A 15132-nucleotide genomic window follows, 5' to 3' on the forward strand; every position below is an offset into this window, starting at 1 on the left:
ACTGCCCAGTCCCCCCCCCTTTTATTTTAGGACTTGTTTTATATGTGTGTGCATGTGTCTGCATATATGTATATGCACAAAGTACACAGTACCTGAAGACACAAAAAGGAGGCATTGGATCCTCTGGCTGTTGCAAGCCACCCAACGTGGGTGCTAGGAACTCAGTCAAGATCTTCTGAAAGAGCAACAAGAGCTCTTAACTACTGAGCCATCTCTCCAGCCCCACATGCCACTTCTTAATGGGAGGGAAAACATACAGGATGGGGGGGATTGTTATGGCCATGTTCAGAAAATAAGTTCTTCCAGAACCAAGAACCCAAGCACTAGTAGAAAAAGCATCACAGTGAGGCTATAGAGTTGGCTCAGCCCCTAAGAGCACTTGTCCTTACTACAGAGGACTCAGGTTCAGTTCCCAGCACCCACATGGTGGCTCACAACCATCTGCAGCTCTAGTTCCAGGGGATCCAATACCTTCTGGCCTCCAGGGCATCAGGAAGACACTTAAAATCTATCTTAAATTTTCCTGTGTATTTTCCTGATACCATCCTCATCCCCCTTTCCTAGACAGTATCCGCTAAATCTTGTTGAAAATGCTAAACACCTGCTTTCCTAGCCTCTCTTATAGCTATTTGACACAGGCCTGTCCAGTAAGATACAAGGCAAAAAATCTGTTGATAGACTTCTAGGCAAGCTCCAACCTTGGACAAGAAGATGACTCATGGTGTGGAGGCTCCAGCCACTCTGCAATCCTTTGGGGAAAGGCCAAAAGAATTGTTACATCCTTAGAGGTAGATGAAAGTACTGGCCCTTGTACCATTGAGTCACTGAACCGGAGCAACTGCCTGTTCAGGCCCCTAGCCTGTGAGAAAACAAACCCTTATTTGGTAAAGCCCAAGATAACATCAACCAGTCCAAACTCAGAAAACTAAAGGACTTCCTCTGGAGTTGTAGGAATCACAATTCGAGTGTAACGGGTTCTTAGAATGTAGAGTCAGTGTTGCAGATAAAGAAGGCAGGGCAATTTTGATCTGAACTGGATGAGTAAAGAAACTCCACTGGAACTGGGAAAGAACTGGAGTTGTATGGAAGGCTCTCTGACTGATTCATTCAAGCCGGCATAGTGGGGCATTCCCTTAATCCTAGCACTTGGGAGAGAGAGGCAGGTGGATCTCTGTAAGTTCAAGACCAGCCTTGTCAACATAGCAAGTTCTGGGACTACATAGTGACACCCTCTATCAAAAAAGGGCGGGACTGCTAGAGACATGGCTCAGCAGACAAGAGCACTGGCAGCTCTTTCAGAGAGTAGATCTAGTTTAATTCCCAGCACCCACACGTCAAAGGCTCAGAACTGTCAGTGACTCCACTCCCAGGGTATTTGATATCCCCTTTCCTCACTAGGACATATGTGGCACACAGATGTATGGACACACAGGCAAACACCCGCACACAAAATTTAAAAAAAAATATTGCTTTTCTAGACAAGGTTTCTCTGTGTAGCCCTGGCTGTCCTGGAACTCGCTTAGTAGACCAGGCTGGTCTTGAAATCAGAGATCCTCCTGCCTCCTGTGTGCTGGGATTAAAGGCATGCAGCACAACCACCCAGCAAAATTAAAACTTTTTAAAGAAATGACTCATACAACAATAACATCTTGATACCCATTAAATGTCTAGGTACAAGTTAATCATGTCTTTCAGATGACACAATCAAGTGTGAAGGTGACTAGAGTTGACATCCTGCGGGGCACCTGGCGTTCCCACAAATCTCATTGCCCAACTCCATTTTGAAAGGCTCTTTGGATGTTGTTTTCATTTCAATTTCCCTTTTATTTGCACAGTAGCCCTGCCTTCTGTCACTCAGTCCTTGATACCAGCACTGTCCTGGGGTCCCAGCTTCTCCACTTCTGTCTTTGTAAAAGTCTGCACACAGAAACTCCCTCTTTTCAGCCAGCCAGGTAATAGTTGCTCACTCCTTTAACCCCAGAACTCAGGAGGCAGAGGCAGGCAGATCTCTGTGAGTTTGAGACCAGCCTGGTCTACAAAGTAAGTTCCAGGACAGCCAGGATTGTTACACAGAGAAACAAACAAACAAACAAAGCAAAAAAGAAAAAGAAAGAAATTCCCTCTTTTCTGCAAACAAACCCGAAGTTCTTCGGCATCCATAGCACATCCTGCTTCCTATTTCCTTCCTGTTACGCTAGAGGAAGCCGCGGGCTCCATGGAGCCAGGAGTGGGAATTCCTGTATTTGCTGTGACCCTCCAGCCTCTGCTCCTGAGTACTGAAACTACAAACGTGGGCGACCCTAGTGGGCCCTGGAGGAGTTTTTGGATTTTACCGTTCTTATGCCTTGGTCTCTATATCCCCGTATGAACTGGGTGGCCTTAAACGAGCCCCTAAAATAGAAAGTATTTACCAAATTATTTTCATAGGGCTGGGGATTGAGTATTGTGCATGCTAGGCAAGCTATCAATGAGCCGTTACTTAGCCTGTAGTCCAGGCAGATCTCGACCTTGCCAGCCTTCTGTTCACCCAGTCTGAGATTACAGGCGTGCACCATCGCTATGCGGAGTAGATTCTAGAGTGTGCCCAGCAAAGGCCCTGTGCTGCACGCTGGGGTTGCCTAGGCTGAGAGAGAGGTAAGGCAGGCATAGGGGAACTGAGCTGTGCAGCTGCCAGCACACAGGCGTCCCAGCACAGCAAGGCGAGTTCTAGAGATCAGACCAAGTAAGGGTCTGGGGTTTCGTCCTACGTTCATTACCAAGACGGAAACGAGTTAACATTATCATGCCGATTTCCGTGTGGAAAATACCTCTTTTAGTAAGACCTGCTAGGTTAAGTCTCCCCTCGCAGATGCGGAGGTTAAGGGCGAGGACTCGAGCGTCTCTCATCCGTTTTTATGACCGCGCCAAGCGCACAGTAGGTGCCTGTGGGTCGAGTGGCTGAAATCGTGGAGTACTCGAGGGGGCATTCAGTTATTAAGTCAACCAATAGTGGGTTCCCGGTGGCCCCGCATGCGTCCCCGCAGCTCCCCCAGCCCCGCCCGCCCGGCTCCCGCCCCGCCCGCCCCCGCCACCCCGCGCGTCGCGAAGGCGGCCGCAGCCTGGAGCGCTTTACGGCAGCCGCGTTGCGGCGGGGCGGGGCGGGGCGCCGGGCGGCCCGCGCTTGACGGCAGCGGTGGGAGGCAGGCCCGCAGGCAGACGGCCTCGCAGGCGGGTGGCGGCGGCCGTGCTGGCTGCCGAGGGCGGGAGCGAGTGAGTCACTGCGCGCGTGTGAGGGAGGGAAGGAGCGAGGGAGCCAGCAGCCCGCGCCCGCCGCCCTCCCGCCGCCGCGCCAGGCCCCCCGCCGCCGCCGCCGCCGCCGCCGCCGCGCCTGCCGTCCGCCCAGCGCCCAGGCCGGGCCGAGCCGAGCCGAGCCGGGTCGGGTCGGGCCCGGGCCATGCTGCTCACCGTGTACTGTGTGCGGAGGGACCTCTCCGAGGTGACCTTTTCCCTCCAGGTCGACGCCGACTTCGAGCTGCACAACTTCCGCGCGCTGTGCGAGCTCGAGTCCGGCATCCCCGCCGCCGAGAGCCAGGTACGCCGGGGCAGCGAGCGGGGCCTCCAGCCGCTGCGGCCGGGGAGTTGGGGGGTGGCGGGGCCCGAGTCCTGCAGTCGCCCGGGGATGCACCCACTGCAGCGAAGGGGACACGTGCACCGGTGGGCAGCCCTCCCCACACCTTCTGGCCCTCGGGAGCCTCGGGTCCTCGTCACGTACCTCCTGCTTCTCCAACCAGAAATACCAGTTTGGATCACCGGGAGATAGACGCTCGTGTCTGGGGTTTGCTTGTTTGGACCGAGTTCCTGCTTCAGTATGCGCAGTTTACCTGGCATCTTGCAGATTTGCAGTTGAAAGTGAGAGGAAAAGTTTGAGGCTCGCTCTGCCTCTGCCTTTGACGTCTCTAGAAATGCTTTTCCCTACGGAATGTGTTTCTGGTTAATTTATTATTAGTATTTTTTAAAGTGCTGGTTAGGTCAGCTCAGTCTATTTGCTCCTCTCAGGCCAAAGCCCTCCTCCTTTGTGGTCCCAGTTCAGCTTGATCGGTTCAAAGTAGTGCTTTCGAAGGATATCAACTTGAAAACGGCCTACTACTGTCCGAAGACCTTCGTGGGACTCGGTGGCAAGGAGTTCAGCCCCTCTTACGTCTTAACCAGAAAATGTATTCTCAAAATGCTTTGGAGCTCTTAGTAGCCTTACACAGACTAGGTGGACTACTCTGTAACCTTTGCACTAAAACACTTAGGATTCTACGCCTTACTGGGCGTAGTCTAAACATTAGAAAATTATAGACGACTACCGAGGCCCCAGAATGTAAATCTGGATTTCCTTCTGCAGTTATGAAATCGTTCCAAAAACTGTTGCCCAACTAGTGCTTGCTTGTTCTGCCTTGACTTATGGTAAACATGTGTCAATATTTTGTTCAGAAGTATGATTCCTTTACACAATACAAACTTTAGAACCTTGGCATGCAACTTTTTCTGGAAGGATCTATTTCAAGGAACGAGGTGTCAGTCACATACTCAGTCTGGCAGAAAGTAGGCACTAAAGAGTTTCCCTAATTCCCATAGAACAACTAACCCACAAAAATCTAGGACTCAGTTCCTCCTGGTCAACCTCATCCTCCTGGCAGTGGCAAACTAGGACTAGAGAGATTAGAGAAGGGGGATATCTACCTTTTAGAGGATTGGTTGATTGATTGACTTTGAGGGGTGGGGTTTTTCTGTTGCTCTGGCTGTCCTGCTGTGTAGACGAGGCTGGCTTGGAGCTGGGATTAAAGGTGTGTGTCACCACCGCCTGGCATGATTGGTTGGTTTTTGAGGCTTGGTCTCACCATATAGACCAGATTGGCTCCCATCTAAACTCCCAGAGATCCCTCTTAACTCCACTTTCCATGTTTTTGAAGGCCTGACCTATCACAACCAGCTGTGCTTTTGGGTTTTGTTTTGTTTTGTTTGTTTTCCAAAACAGGGTTTCTCTGTGGCTTTGGAGGCTGTCCTGGAACTAGCTCTTGTAGACCAAGATGGTCTCGAACTCACAGAGATCCGTCTGCCTCTGTCTCCTGGGATTAAAGGCGTGCACCACCACCACCCCTGACCTGTTTCGTTTTTTGAGACCATGTCTCAACTATGGGGCCAAGGCTGGCCTCAAACAACAGTCATCCTGCCTCAGGCTCTCCTGTACTGTTGGGGTTACAAGTATACAATACCATGGCAGCCTAACTTTTCAGTTTTGAAGGTTGTTTTTTTCCAGTTGTTCTTTTATGTGGCTGTTTGATGACCTAAGTTATAATTGCTAGCTGATTGGGAACAATTTAAAGTTGAATTTGTCATAGATCTTGAGGATGAACAGAGGTTGTCATTGTTTCTCTTCCTATGCGCCTGTGTCTCCCCCCAACCCCATCCCCCAGCCTATAGCACTCAGATGTCTGTAAAAAGAATTTAAAGTAAATTAGGGAGTCAGATTGAAAGATAATGAGGGCACTGTCTTCCTCCACTTTGGGGTTTTAGGGGTACTACTTGAACAATTAGGCTAGCTCCAAATTCTTCCACTGCTGGCATGGACATTTGGTATTTACTTTCTTCCCAACCCAAATAAGCCTGTATTAAATAGCTGTAAGCAGCACCTTGTTTTTCAAGTTAGTGCTGTTGGCTCTCTGTAACCTGACAACATAGTGACTATTTTAAGAGCTGATTTTTAAGTGCTCCGGGGGTCGCTTGTCTAGTCTAGTATATTGGCTAGCCCCCCCCCCCTCGGGCAGGAACAGGATCCACATCAGACACTTGAGTCACTTCCTTTCCTTGGATCATAAAAGTAAACATTTTCGTGTTTTTTTTGTTTGTTTGTTTGTTTTTCCCCAGTCATTTCTTATTTGAGCTCCCCAACCAGTTTTTCTGACTTTTCCCTTCCTCTCAGATTTCTTTCAGTCTATTTCATTGGGTTTTAGTTTTTTCCGTCCTCATTCCTTCACCTGTTTCTGACTCCATGCCACTGGTGTCCAAACGTATGAATTTTACACAGCTGTGCTTGGCTACTGAGCCCCACTTGCCCTGAGATAGAGCATGGCCCACTTTAATCATGGGTACAGGTGGAAATGGTTTCTGTTCTAAATGTATTATGCTCATGTTATAAGTACTGTATCTCTCCATAAGTAAAGTGTTTCAGATCATGCTCATAGTACCTTACACATAAATTACATAAATGGCTGTTTTGTATGCTATACACACTGTACATACTCTGTTTTATGGTACATAGGAGTTACATGTGTGCATATACTATACATAGGTTACATTATATATATATATATATATACATATATATATGTATATATATACACACATTAAGTAATAATGTATATTATAAACATGTAGAATAGAACTCAAGGATAACTTAGAGAGGGTTGGCCCACACCTTTAATCCCAGAGTTTGGTTGGCAGAGGCAGGTGGATTTCTGAGTTTGAGGCCAGTCTGATCTACAGATCAAGTTCCAGGACAGCCAGGGATACACAGAGAAACCCTGTCTCAACCTTCCACTACCCCTAAAAGGGATAAACTGGAATGAATGAAAGTGGGATTTGAGAGACAGCTAACAATCAAGAGCACTTGTTCTGACAGAGGTTTGATACCCAGCACCCACACGGTGGCTCACAACCACTCGTACTCTAGTTCCATGGGATCCTACACCCTCTTCAGACCTCTGTGGGCACTAGGCATGCACATAGTACACATATGTACTTGTAGGCAAAGTACACATAAGTAAGTCTAAGTTCTAAAAAACATTAAAAAGTAAATAGAAATAAAATTCTCCTACTGTACCTATACCCTTGAATTGTCTTGCATGTCTATCTCCTCCAGGGAGCACTGGCTTGGAACTCCATCTTTCATCAGCATCATTTGTGCATGAGACACTTGGAAAAGGTGTTAATTTTCCTAACAGCTCTAGTCTGATTATAGTAGTTCTAATGCAATGACAATAAATTTAGAATAGAAACCATCTCCACTTGTACTGTGATTAAGCAAGTGCAAGTGTGGGCTGGGCAGCCAGACAGGCTCAGGGTGATGCTTTGATGCAGGCTTGGCTGGGCCGACTTCAAACAGCAGAACTTAATTCACGTTAAATTGTCTTGATATTTTTTAAACTAATTTACTTCTGTAGGGGGCATGGAGTAAAAGCCTGTACAGAATGGAAGGACCCTCAGTGAAAGGCTGGTTTAAGTGGCAGCTAACAATAGTAATTGTGACCCTGGAAATGCCACTTTTCACACAGCCTGTGTATGGTTTACAAAAATGCTATTTTAAACCATGGAAACTGAAAGTTTCTATTATGGCTACTTTTGGTATGTTTATTTCCTTAAGTAATTCTCTCTCTCTCTCTCTCTCTCTCTCTCTCTCTCCCTCTCTCCTTCCCCTTCCTTCCCCTTCTCTCCCTCCTTCCCCCTTTCCCTGGTAAATGCTGAATAGTCATGATAGAAAGACTATAAATGCAGAAAAAAAAAATAAAAGAATGCAACCACTCACTTATTCCTCAAACCCAGAGGTAACTGCAGTGGGGTGTTAGTTTGTTGTTATTTGAGACTCACAGTTCAAGGCCAGCCTGGTCTCCATTGTGGGTTTCAGGCCAGCTAAGGCTATATAGTGAGAACCTGTCTCAAAAAAAAAAAAAAAAAAAAAAAATTTTGTATGCTTGATCTCATTTTGGATGGTTGTGAGCCACCATGTGGTTGCTGGGAATTGAACTCAGGTCCTCTGGAAGATCAGCCAGTGCTCTTAACCTCTGAGCCATCTCTCCAGCCCCCAAAACCAGAAGTTCTTGTTGGGGTGCTGAGCATAGTGGTACACACCTTTAATCGCAGCACTTGAGAGGTAGACACAGGTGGATGTGTGAGTTCTAGACTAGCCTGGTCTGCATAGGAAGTCATGAGACCTTGTTTAAAAAAAAAAAAAAAAATCTACTGGTTGGGGATATCTCTGGTAGAGGGCTTGCCTAATACACATTCAGTTTTCAGCACTGTCAAAAACAAAGCAAACATAAGTGACATAGCACCTCACCCCCATTAATTGAAGGCTCTCTTTCAGAGACCAGAAAACATTTGGTGTCATACTTAAAGGTTTTGGAGCTGTATTACTGAGCCTGTTGCTAGGTGTTGGTTTAGAGTGAGATTCTGACGCTTGCTTTGTGTGAGTACTAACTGCTGCGCCAGTTCTGCAGATTTACACCTCAAGTGTAGACTTGTGTTGTACACTCTTCTGACTGGCAGGGCTCAGGCTTTCCATATTAGTTTTTGAGGTGGGTGACAGATTGGTGGAGAGCTTCAGCACCAGTGCCATCACAGACTGCGTTTGTTTGGCTGATGGTGACTTGAAGTCTTTGGTCTAGTCATGTTCCTGTTGGGTTGGAAAATCATACAGGTTTGTTTGTGGGGCTGCTCGTCTCCTCCTGCCTTTGCTTCCCAAGTGCTGGGATTACAGGCTGTACCATCATGCCTGGCCTGTAGTGGGTGGCTTACTCAAGTACTTAAGATACAAAATAACTGCCTTTCTTTCAATAGCCCCAGCCCCCCTTCCTTACCCTGGGATTGCAGTCTCCACGTCCTGGTTACCTGCTGGTTTTGTCTCCTGTGGATATTTGCTCTCTACCCAGTGTAATTTTGTTGTCAGCACAACTGATTTAGGCTTCCTAGGGGATTAGTGAAGCACATCTCCAGATGTGTCTACGATGGTGGTTTTCAGAGACAATTTATTTCATCATGGGGCTCTGGCCTAACCTGTGGATTAACTAATCCTCTGCCTGTCTCTGCCTCCCCAGTCTTGGATTAAAGGTGAACGCTACCACTCTTGGCTTCTGTTGCCATCCTTTTAAAAATGAGAAACTGGGCTGGAGAGATGGCTCAGCAATATAGCACAGGCTGCTCTAGCAGAGGGCTGGGTGCAGTCCCTAGCACCCACATGGTGGCTCACAAACATTTGTAATTACAATTTAGAAAAACAGACACTCTTCTGGTCTCCACAGGCACCTGGCATGCAAGTGATATACATATTGCATGGACGTAAAATGTTCATGTACATACAAAAATAAAAAAATAGGCCAAATAAGAAGACACCAGACAGCCGGGTGGTGGTGACGCACTCCTTTAATCCCAGCACTCAGAAGGCAGAGGCAGGCAGATCTCCATGAGTTCAAGACCAGCCTGGTCTACAGAGTGAGTTCCAGGACAGCCAGGACTGTTTCACAGAGAAACCCTGTCTCCAAAAAGAAAAAGAAAAGAATGAAAACAGACACTAGACATTGCAGTGCCCCCCCCACACACACACCTTGTTCTGTCCTTCTCAATGCTGCAACATTGACCTACACCCCCAGCTCCAGTGTCACTTGATGTTTACAATAAGGACACTTGTGTGTGTGCTCCATACTCCCATATTCAGAGTTAAACCAGGGGCTTCACATAGCAAGCAGGCAGGCAGTGAGGTATAGATCCTTAGTGGTGAAGGCTGACTTAGAAACCAGTTCCTAGGGCTGCTTTGGAGTGCTGGGAAAGAATGTATTTTAACACCAAGCACATAGAACACCAGTGTCAGTTCTCTCTCTCTCTCTCTTTTGACAGGGTTTCTCTGCGTAGCCCTGTCCTGGAACTCACTTGCTGGCCTTGAACTCAGAGATCCGCCTGCCCCTGCCTGCAGAGTGCTGGGATTAAAGGCGTGTGTAATCACCTCCAGGCCAGAGTCAGTTCTCTTAATACCTATGTGGCCTCTGTCTTCTGTTCCATAAAATGACAAGTGATCCCTGTTAAAATAATTGAGACAGTGAGACTGTGAGGGTTAAGTGGGAGAATGGGAACTTGGCATGTTAGCCCAGTAGAGTTTCACTGAAGAGAATTCAGTAGTCTTGTGCTGAGCTCTTCCCTGCCAGGAAGATGCCCTCACTTAAATTGTTCTCATCTTCCTGAGTTTGGTTCTTTATAAATGAATCCATTTTCTAGTAAGTGTGTCTGCCTTGGGAGACAGTCATGTGTCTTTAAAAACATTGCAGCTGACTCACTGAACCTGAGATGCTAGAGCAGGCCACGGGCTATTGGTGACCTCATCACAGTGGCTTAGTTGTGTTGATGCTACCAGTACACCTCAGCCTGTGACCCTGGTTTATGGTTGTTTCCCACTCACCCCACACATTATATGTAGTAGAGCAGAGCTCTCCTTCCACTGTCTGTCTGTTGTCTCCTAGCTCCTTTAAGTCTCAAGTCTGCACTTATAAGTGCCTTGGCGAGGTAGCAGGGATGGTTATAATCGTTTTTGTTTTGTTTTTCCCCAGACAGGGTTTCTCTGGGTAGTTTTGGAGCCTATCCTGGCACTCCCTCTGTAGACCAGGCTGGCCTGGAACTCACAGAGATCCACCTGCCTCTGCCTCCCGAGTGCTGGCATTAAAGGCGTGCGCCACCAACACCCGGAGGTTACAGTCATTTTTAGTCGTGTATGAAACTTGTAAAATTGGACAGAACAAGTTCTGTTTTCTTGGCTGCAGGATTTGATTTTGGAGGGTTTCTTGCCTATGTCACGAAAAACTTTCAAGCCAAATGACAGCAAATGCTCAGAATGGCCAATGTAAATGATGTTTGTCTGTTTTGTGCCCAAGAGCTCTGCAAGAGAGCTTATGGACAGGCTAGGGAAGCTGGTGGTAGAAGTTGCCTAGCAGGTACAAGGCCCTGGTTCAGCCCCAAAAAGCATGGAAAAAGAACTGGAAGGGACATCTGCTGTGATCAATCCTGGTGGCCTGCTTGACACAAGAAATTTGACTCCTGGCCCACCGAGTGACAGGCCCCTCCCAGAGTTTCTGGCTGAGTTAGTACCCAGCTCAGGTTGCTCAGTTAGTTTGTGGCTCAGAGCAAACACTTAGGGAGCCAGCTTGGGGAGCCAGCTGTGCCAAGCCCCAGTGTGTCCTGTGGAGAACTTGATAACATAGGGATGGTCTCCACCCTCTGTGACGAAGTGCAGTGTGCTCTTGTGTGTTCTGTTCTTCCCCTCACAGGACACTCTGCTTTTGTGTTGATCCATAGGAAGTATTTCTGTTGTAGGACTCAGCTCAAGATGTTTTTCTTTCCTATTTATTTCTCCCTCGTAAACACAAGAGCAGTAAAACTTGGGGATGATAAAAGAGAAAGACTGCAGGTGTGCAAGCTCACCACTTACTATACTTACTCTAATCCGGGTGATTACTATGGTTGTGGTTTGTTTTCAGTTGAAAAAACACAATCCTGAATTTCTTTTCGTTTTTGTTTTTCAAGATAAGTTTTTTTCTGTATAATAATAGCCTTGGCTGTCCTGAAACTTGCTTTGTAGACCAAGCTGGCCTCGAACTCAGAGATCCAGCTGCCTCTGCCTGCCAGGTGTTGGGATTAAAGGTGTGCGCCACCACTCTTGACTCTGAATTTCTTTATTATCATTTTCTCCAATTTTTTAAAATATGTTTTGGGTTCCCCTCCCTCCCTGAGATAGGTTTTCTCTGTGTAGCTTTGGAGCCTATCCTGGCTCTCGATCTGGAGACCAGGCTGGCCTCGAACTCACAGAGAACCAGCTGCCTCTGCCTCCCGAGTGCTGGGATTAAAGGCGTGTGCCACCAATGCCTGGCATATGTTTTGTTTTTTAAACTTTTAAATTTGTTTACTTATTTTTTGAGACCTTGATCTTTGAGTGCTGTGTTTGTATCAGTCCCCCCCCCACACACACACACACCCATTCATGGCCTATTTTATAATGACTGTTGTTACATGTATAGTGGGTTTTAGTTTTGAGGGGTATTTTGAGACACCATCTCACTGTAGTCCTGGCTGGCCTGGTCCTTGAGGTGGTTCTTCTGCCTTGGCCTCCCAGTTTTGGAATTACAGGTTTGTGCCAACATGCCTAGCTAAATGCACGCGTCAATTGCTTTGTAGCAGACATACTCAGAATATGCCATCCCTGTTTCCCTGACTGCTCAGAATGAAAGCTAAATTTCTTACTCTGTGAATCACCCATCCTTTACTTAAGCAGATTTCTGGGCATTCTACATAACAGGCTTTGTCATAAGCATCTGTGATAGGCATCTGGACAAAATCATTGCTCCACAGAAAAGACTAAGGAGCACAGCAAGATGAGCATGTTAGGTGAGGAGGAACTAACTATTGTGTTGTTAGGGATGGGCCCAGAGCATGCTTTACCTGTGGCTCTAGGGAAGAGTACTGAGGTTAATACTCGATCAGACACCTAAACAAAATCACAGGAGAAGGAATGGTCCTTGAGTAGAGAAAGAAACGGATGCCTGAGGGGAGGATGATGTGTGTCTGTCTCCTTGGGACAGCAGTAGGGTGAGCTCAGAGGTGACCGTCAGCCAAACCCTTTGGGGCTAGTAGGAGACAGGCAGGATGGGAATCAATGGGAGGGTCTTGAGCAGGGAACATGGTGGAGAGGAAAAGTGGTACCATGTTGCTTCTCCATCCTTTAACCCACTCCACCTTCCCTTGCAGATTGTCTACGCAGAAAGACCTCTCACAGACAACCACAGATCGCTGGCTTCCTACGGCTTGAAAGATGGGGATGTTGTGATTTTACGGCAGAAGGAGAATGCAGACCCTCGCCCTCCAGTTCAGTTCTCAAGTAAGCCCAATACACATGGCCTTTTAATTAACAAATGTCAGGCTAAGGGGCATAGACTGGCTGCCTGCTGCATAACCTTGGGCAGGTCGTTGGCTTTCTAGTCAGTCTCCTCTTTAGTAAGGTAGGTGTCATAATTAATCAAGAGATGAAACTCAGGCTTAATTGATGTCATCAGAGTCACATAGCTAGTAAGTAAAAAGTGTCTGAAATGGTACTTTTTCTGTTATTCCAAACTTGGCAGATTTAAATGGTTGGAGCACCAGGTTTTGGTCTCTCCCTGACATTGCTATTAGTCTTACTGTGCCAGAAAGGCACATTACAAAAGCTTAATGATGTATATGTATGAATATTTTGCCTCTTTGTATGTGTGCTGTGTGCATGCAGTTCCTGTGGAGGCCAGAAGAGGGTGTCAGATCTTCTGGAACTGGGGTTTTGTGTGTTTGTGGGGGGGGGGGGTTGTTCACATGAGTGCAAATGCCCACAGAGATGAGAGGTTTCAGAGCCCCTCTGCAACTGGAATTAAAGTTAGTTACAAACTACCGTACATGTGTGCTGGGAGCCATTAGAAATTACTCTTAACCACTAAGCTAATGTTCCAGATCCCCTGGCTTTTTGTTTTGTTTTAAAGACAGGGTTTCTAACCCAAAGTGGTCTGTATGACCCAAACTGACCTCCAGCCTCCTGAGGGCTAGAATTACAGGCATGCACCCACACATCCAGCCAGGCTAGGTGTTGGTCCTCTGGAGCCTGCATTTAGGTTTAGGAGGTTCCTGTGTCTTTGAAATATGCAGGACTGTGTGGGAGCGAGCACACATGTGCTTCATGCTCAGAGGGCCAATAGCTTCCTTTAGCTCCTCAGAGGGGCTCATGACTCAGAGTTTCCAAGTCCTGATGTAGAACTAACTGCGTGATGAAATGTGCCTTTTTTTTTTTTTTTTCCCCTGCTGCCTGCCATATTTTGATGAAATTCTTCAGGTATATATTTAGCCTCCAGGTCTCCTGCTTTAAAGTTTATGATAGTAGGTTGATAGGTGTGTTAGGTGACAATAGACTACAGTGTGGAGCACAGTACTTTGTTCAGACTATGAGACAAAGTCCCTTGGGCTTCTGCTTTAGGAAGAATAGCAGTTCGAGTTTACCAGTCAGTGAAAAACAGATCTTTCTTCAGGGACTTTGAGGTGGTTGGTACTAGAGAGTTGCTGTATTTTGTTTTGTTTTGGTTTGTATGTTTTTGTTTTTGTTTTTTTTCCTGCTGTTTCTATGTAGACAACATGGCAAGTAGGTTGCTGTGTGGGGAGGGTATATGTCCTTCAGAATTATGGCGTGAGTAGTGGACTGGCAAGATGGAATGGATGTTGAGGTGAGTCTCTCCAGCTGCAGAGGGCCCAGCCCTCCATGGTGTTAGAGACCACAGATCCTCAGGGAGCCTGTCCATCACTCGTCCTTCCATTGTTTAAATGTTTTGTCCTGTATGACCCTTCTCACCACACACACTGGCTGGCAACTGTCCTCTGTTTTAGACAGTGACTAGTTGACCCCACATATGAGGCTGAAACCTTATACAGGAGTGTAAGCTTTCCCTTTTTGTAGTTGATGTACAGAGGCTTCAGGATAGTCCCAGACTCAGGACAGGGTTTGCCATTAAGTAACCTTTAGGGTTGAATGTAATGTGGATTTTTTTTTCAAGGCCATTGTCTCATTTTGGCTCTAGTTTATTTTAGTTTGCCTCTCTTTTGGAGACGGGCTCTCCTCAAGTCCCCAGTCCTCTTGTTTCAGCCTCTAGCATGCTGGGATTGCAGGCATAAGCTACCATAGCTAGTGTCTTTCTTTTACTTTACAGATTTATTGAGATAAAATCCACTTACCATAGGATTCACCCATGTAGAGGATAAAATTCAGTGGCTGTGGATGTGCTCACACAGGGCTGTGCAGTTTTAGTCCCTGTTTAGTTCATTCATTATGTGAACCCCTAATAGCCATTCGCTGTTTCCCCTTTCTAGCTCTGTTTACTGTTCTGGGCATTTCATGGCAGTGGAGTCATACATTGTGTGGGATCCTGTGTGAAGACTGAAGCTCTAGAACAATCCAGAACCTGGAATGAAAAACTGTTCTTCAGTTCTTCGGTTCTGTGAAACAGTTATGCCCACCCACTGCCCAGGACCACATATGTCTGGGATGCACAGATGAAACTGTAAATTCAAAGAGGTAGAAAAACCTCCTCAGACTTACGCATCCAGTGCTTAGTTGTGCGGGAATTGACATGATGTGCATATGCTGTTCACTTGATACATACAGTTTTTTGGGTTTGGTTTTGTTTTTTTTTTTTTTACCCCAAGTGTCAGGACATGTCAGGACTTTTCAATAGGGGCTAGATAGATGGCTCAGTAGTTGAGAACAATGGCTGTTCTTCCCGAGGACCTGGTTTCAATCACAGGACCACCAGCCTATTCTACAGAGTGAGTGCCAGGAGAGGCTCC

The 15132-nt window shown here is 46.8% G+C and overlaps 1 protein-coding gene across 4 annotated transcripts in view; it reads left to right on the forward strand.

Annotated features, from left to right (window-relative positions):
* The first annotated feature begins 3186 nt into the window (after window positions 1–3186).
* The window catches only part of LOC100753562 (protein DDI1 homolog 2), a 39236-nt gene continuing 27290 nt past the window's right edge, over window positions 3187–15132 (forward strand). The window contains exons 1-2 of one of the 4 annotated variants that reach the window (XM_035439434.1): window positions 3187–3571; window positions 12526–12655. In XM_035439434.1, the coding sequence (XP_035295325.1) occupies window positions 3434–3571; window positions 12526–12655 (268 nt within the window). In that variant the 5' untranslated portion in view covers window positions 3187–3433. The remainder of the gene's footprint in view (window positions 3572–12525; window positions 12656–15132) is intronic. The other 3 variants (XM_027399942.2, XM_027399943.2, XM_027399940.2) reach the window with 3 other exon arrangements.

This window comes from Cricetulus griseus, chromosome 2 (genome assembly GCF_003668045.3).
Source record: "Cricetulus griseus strain 17A/GY chromosome 2, alternate assembly CriGri-PICRH-1.0, whole genome shotgun sequence".
Taxonomy (NCBI): Eukaryota; Metazoa; Chordata; class Mammalia; order Rodentia; family Cricetidae; genus Cricetulus; species Cricetulus griseus.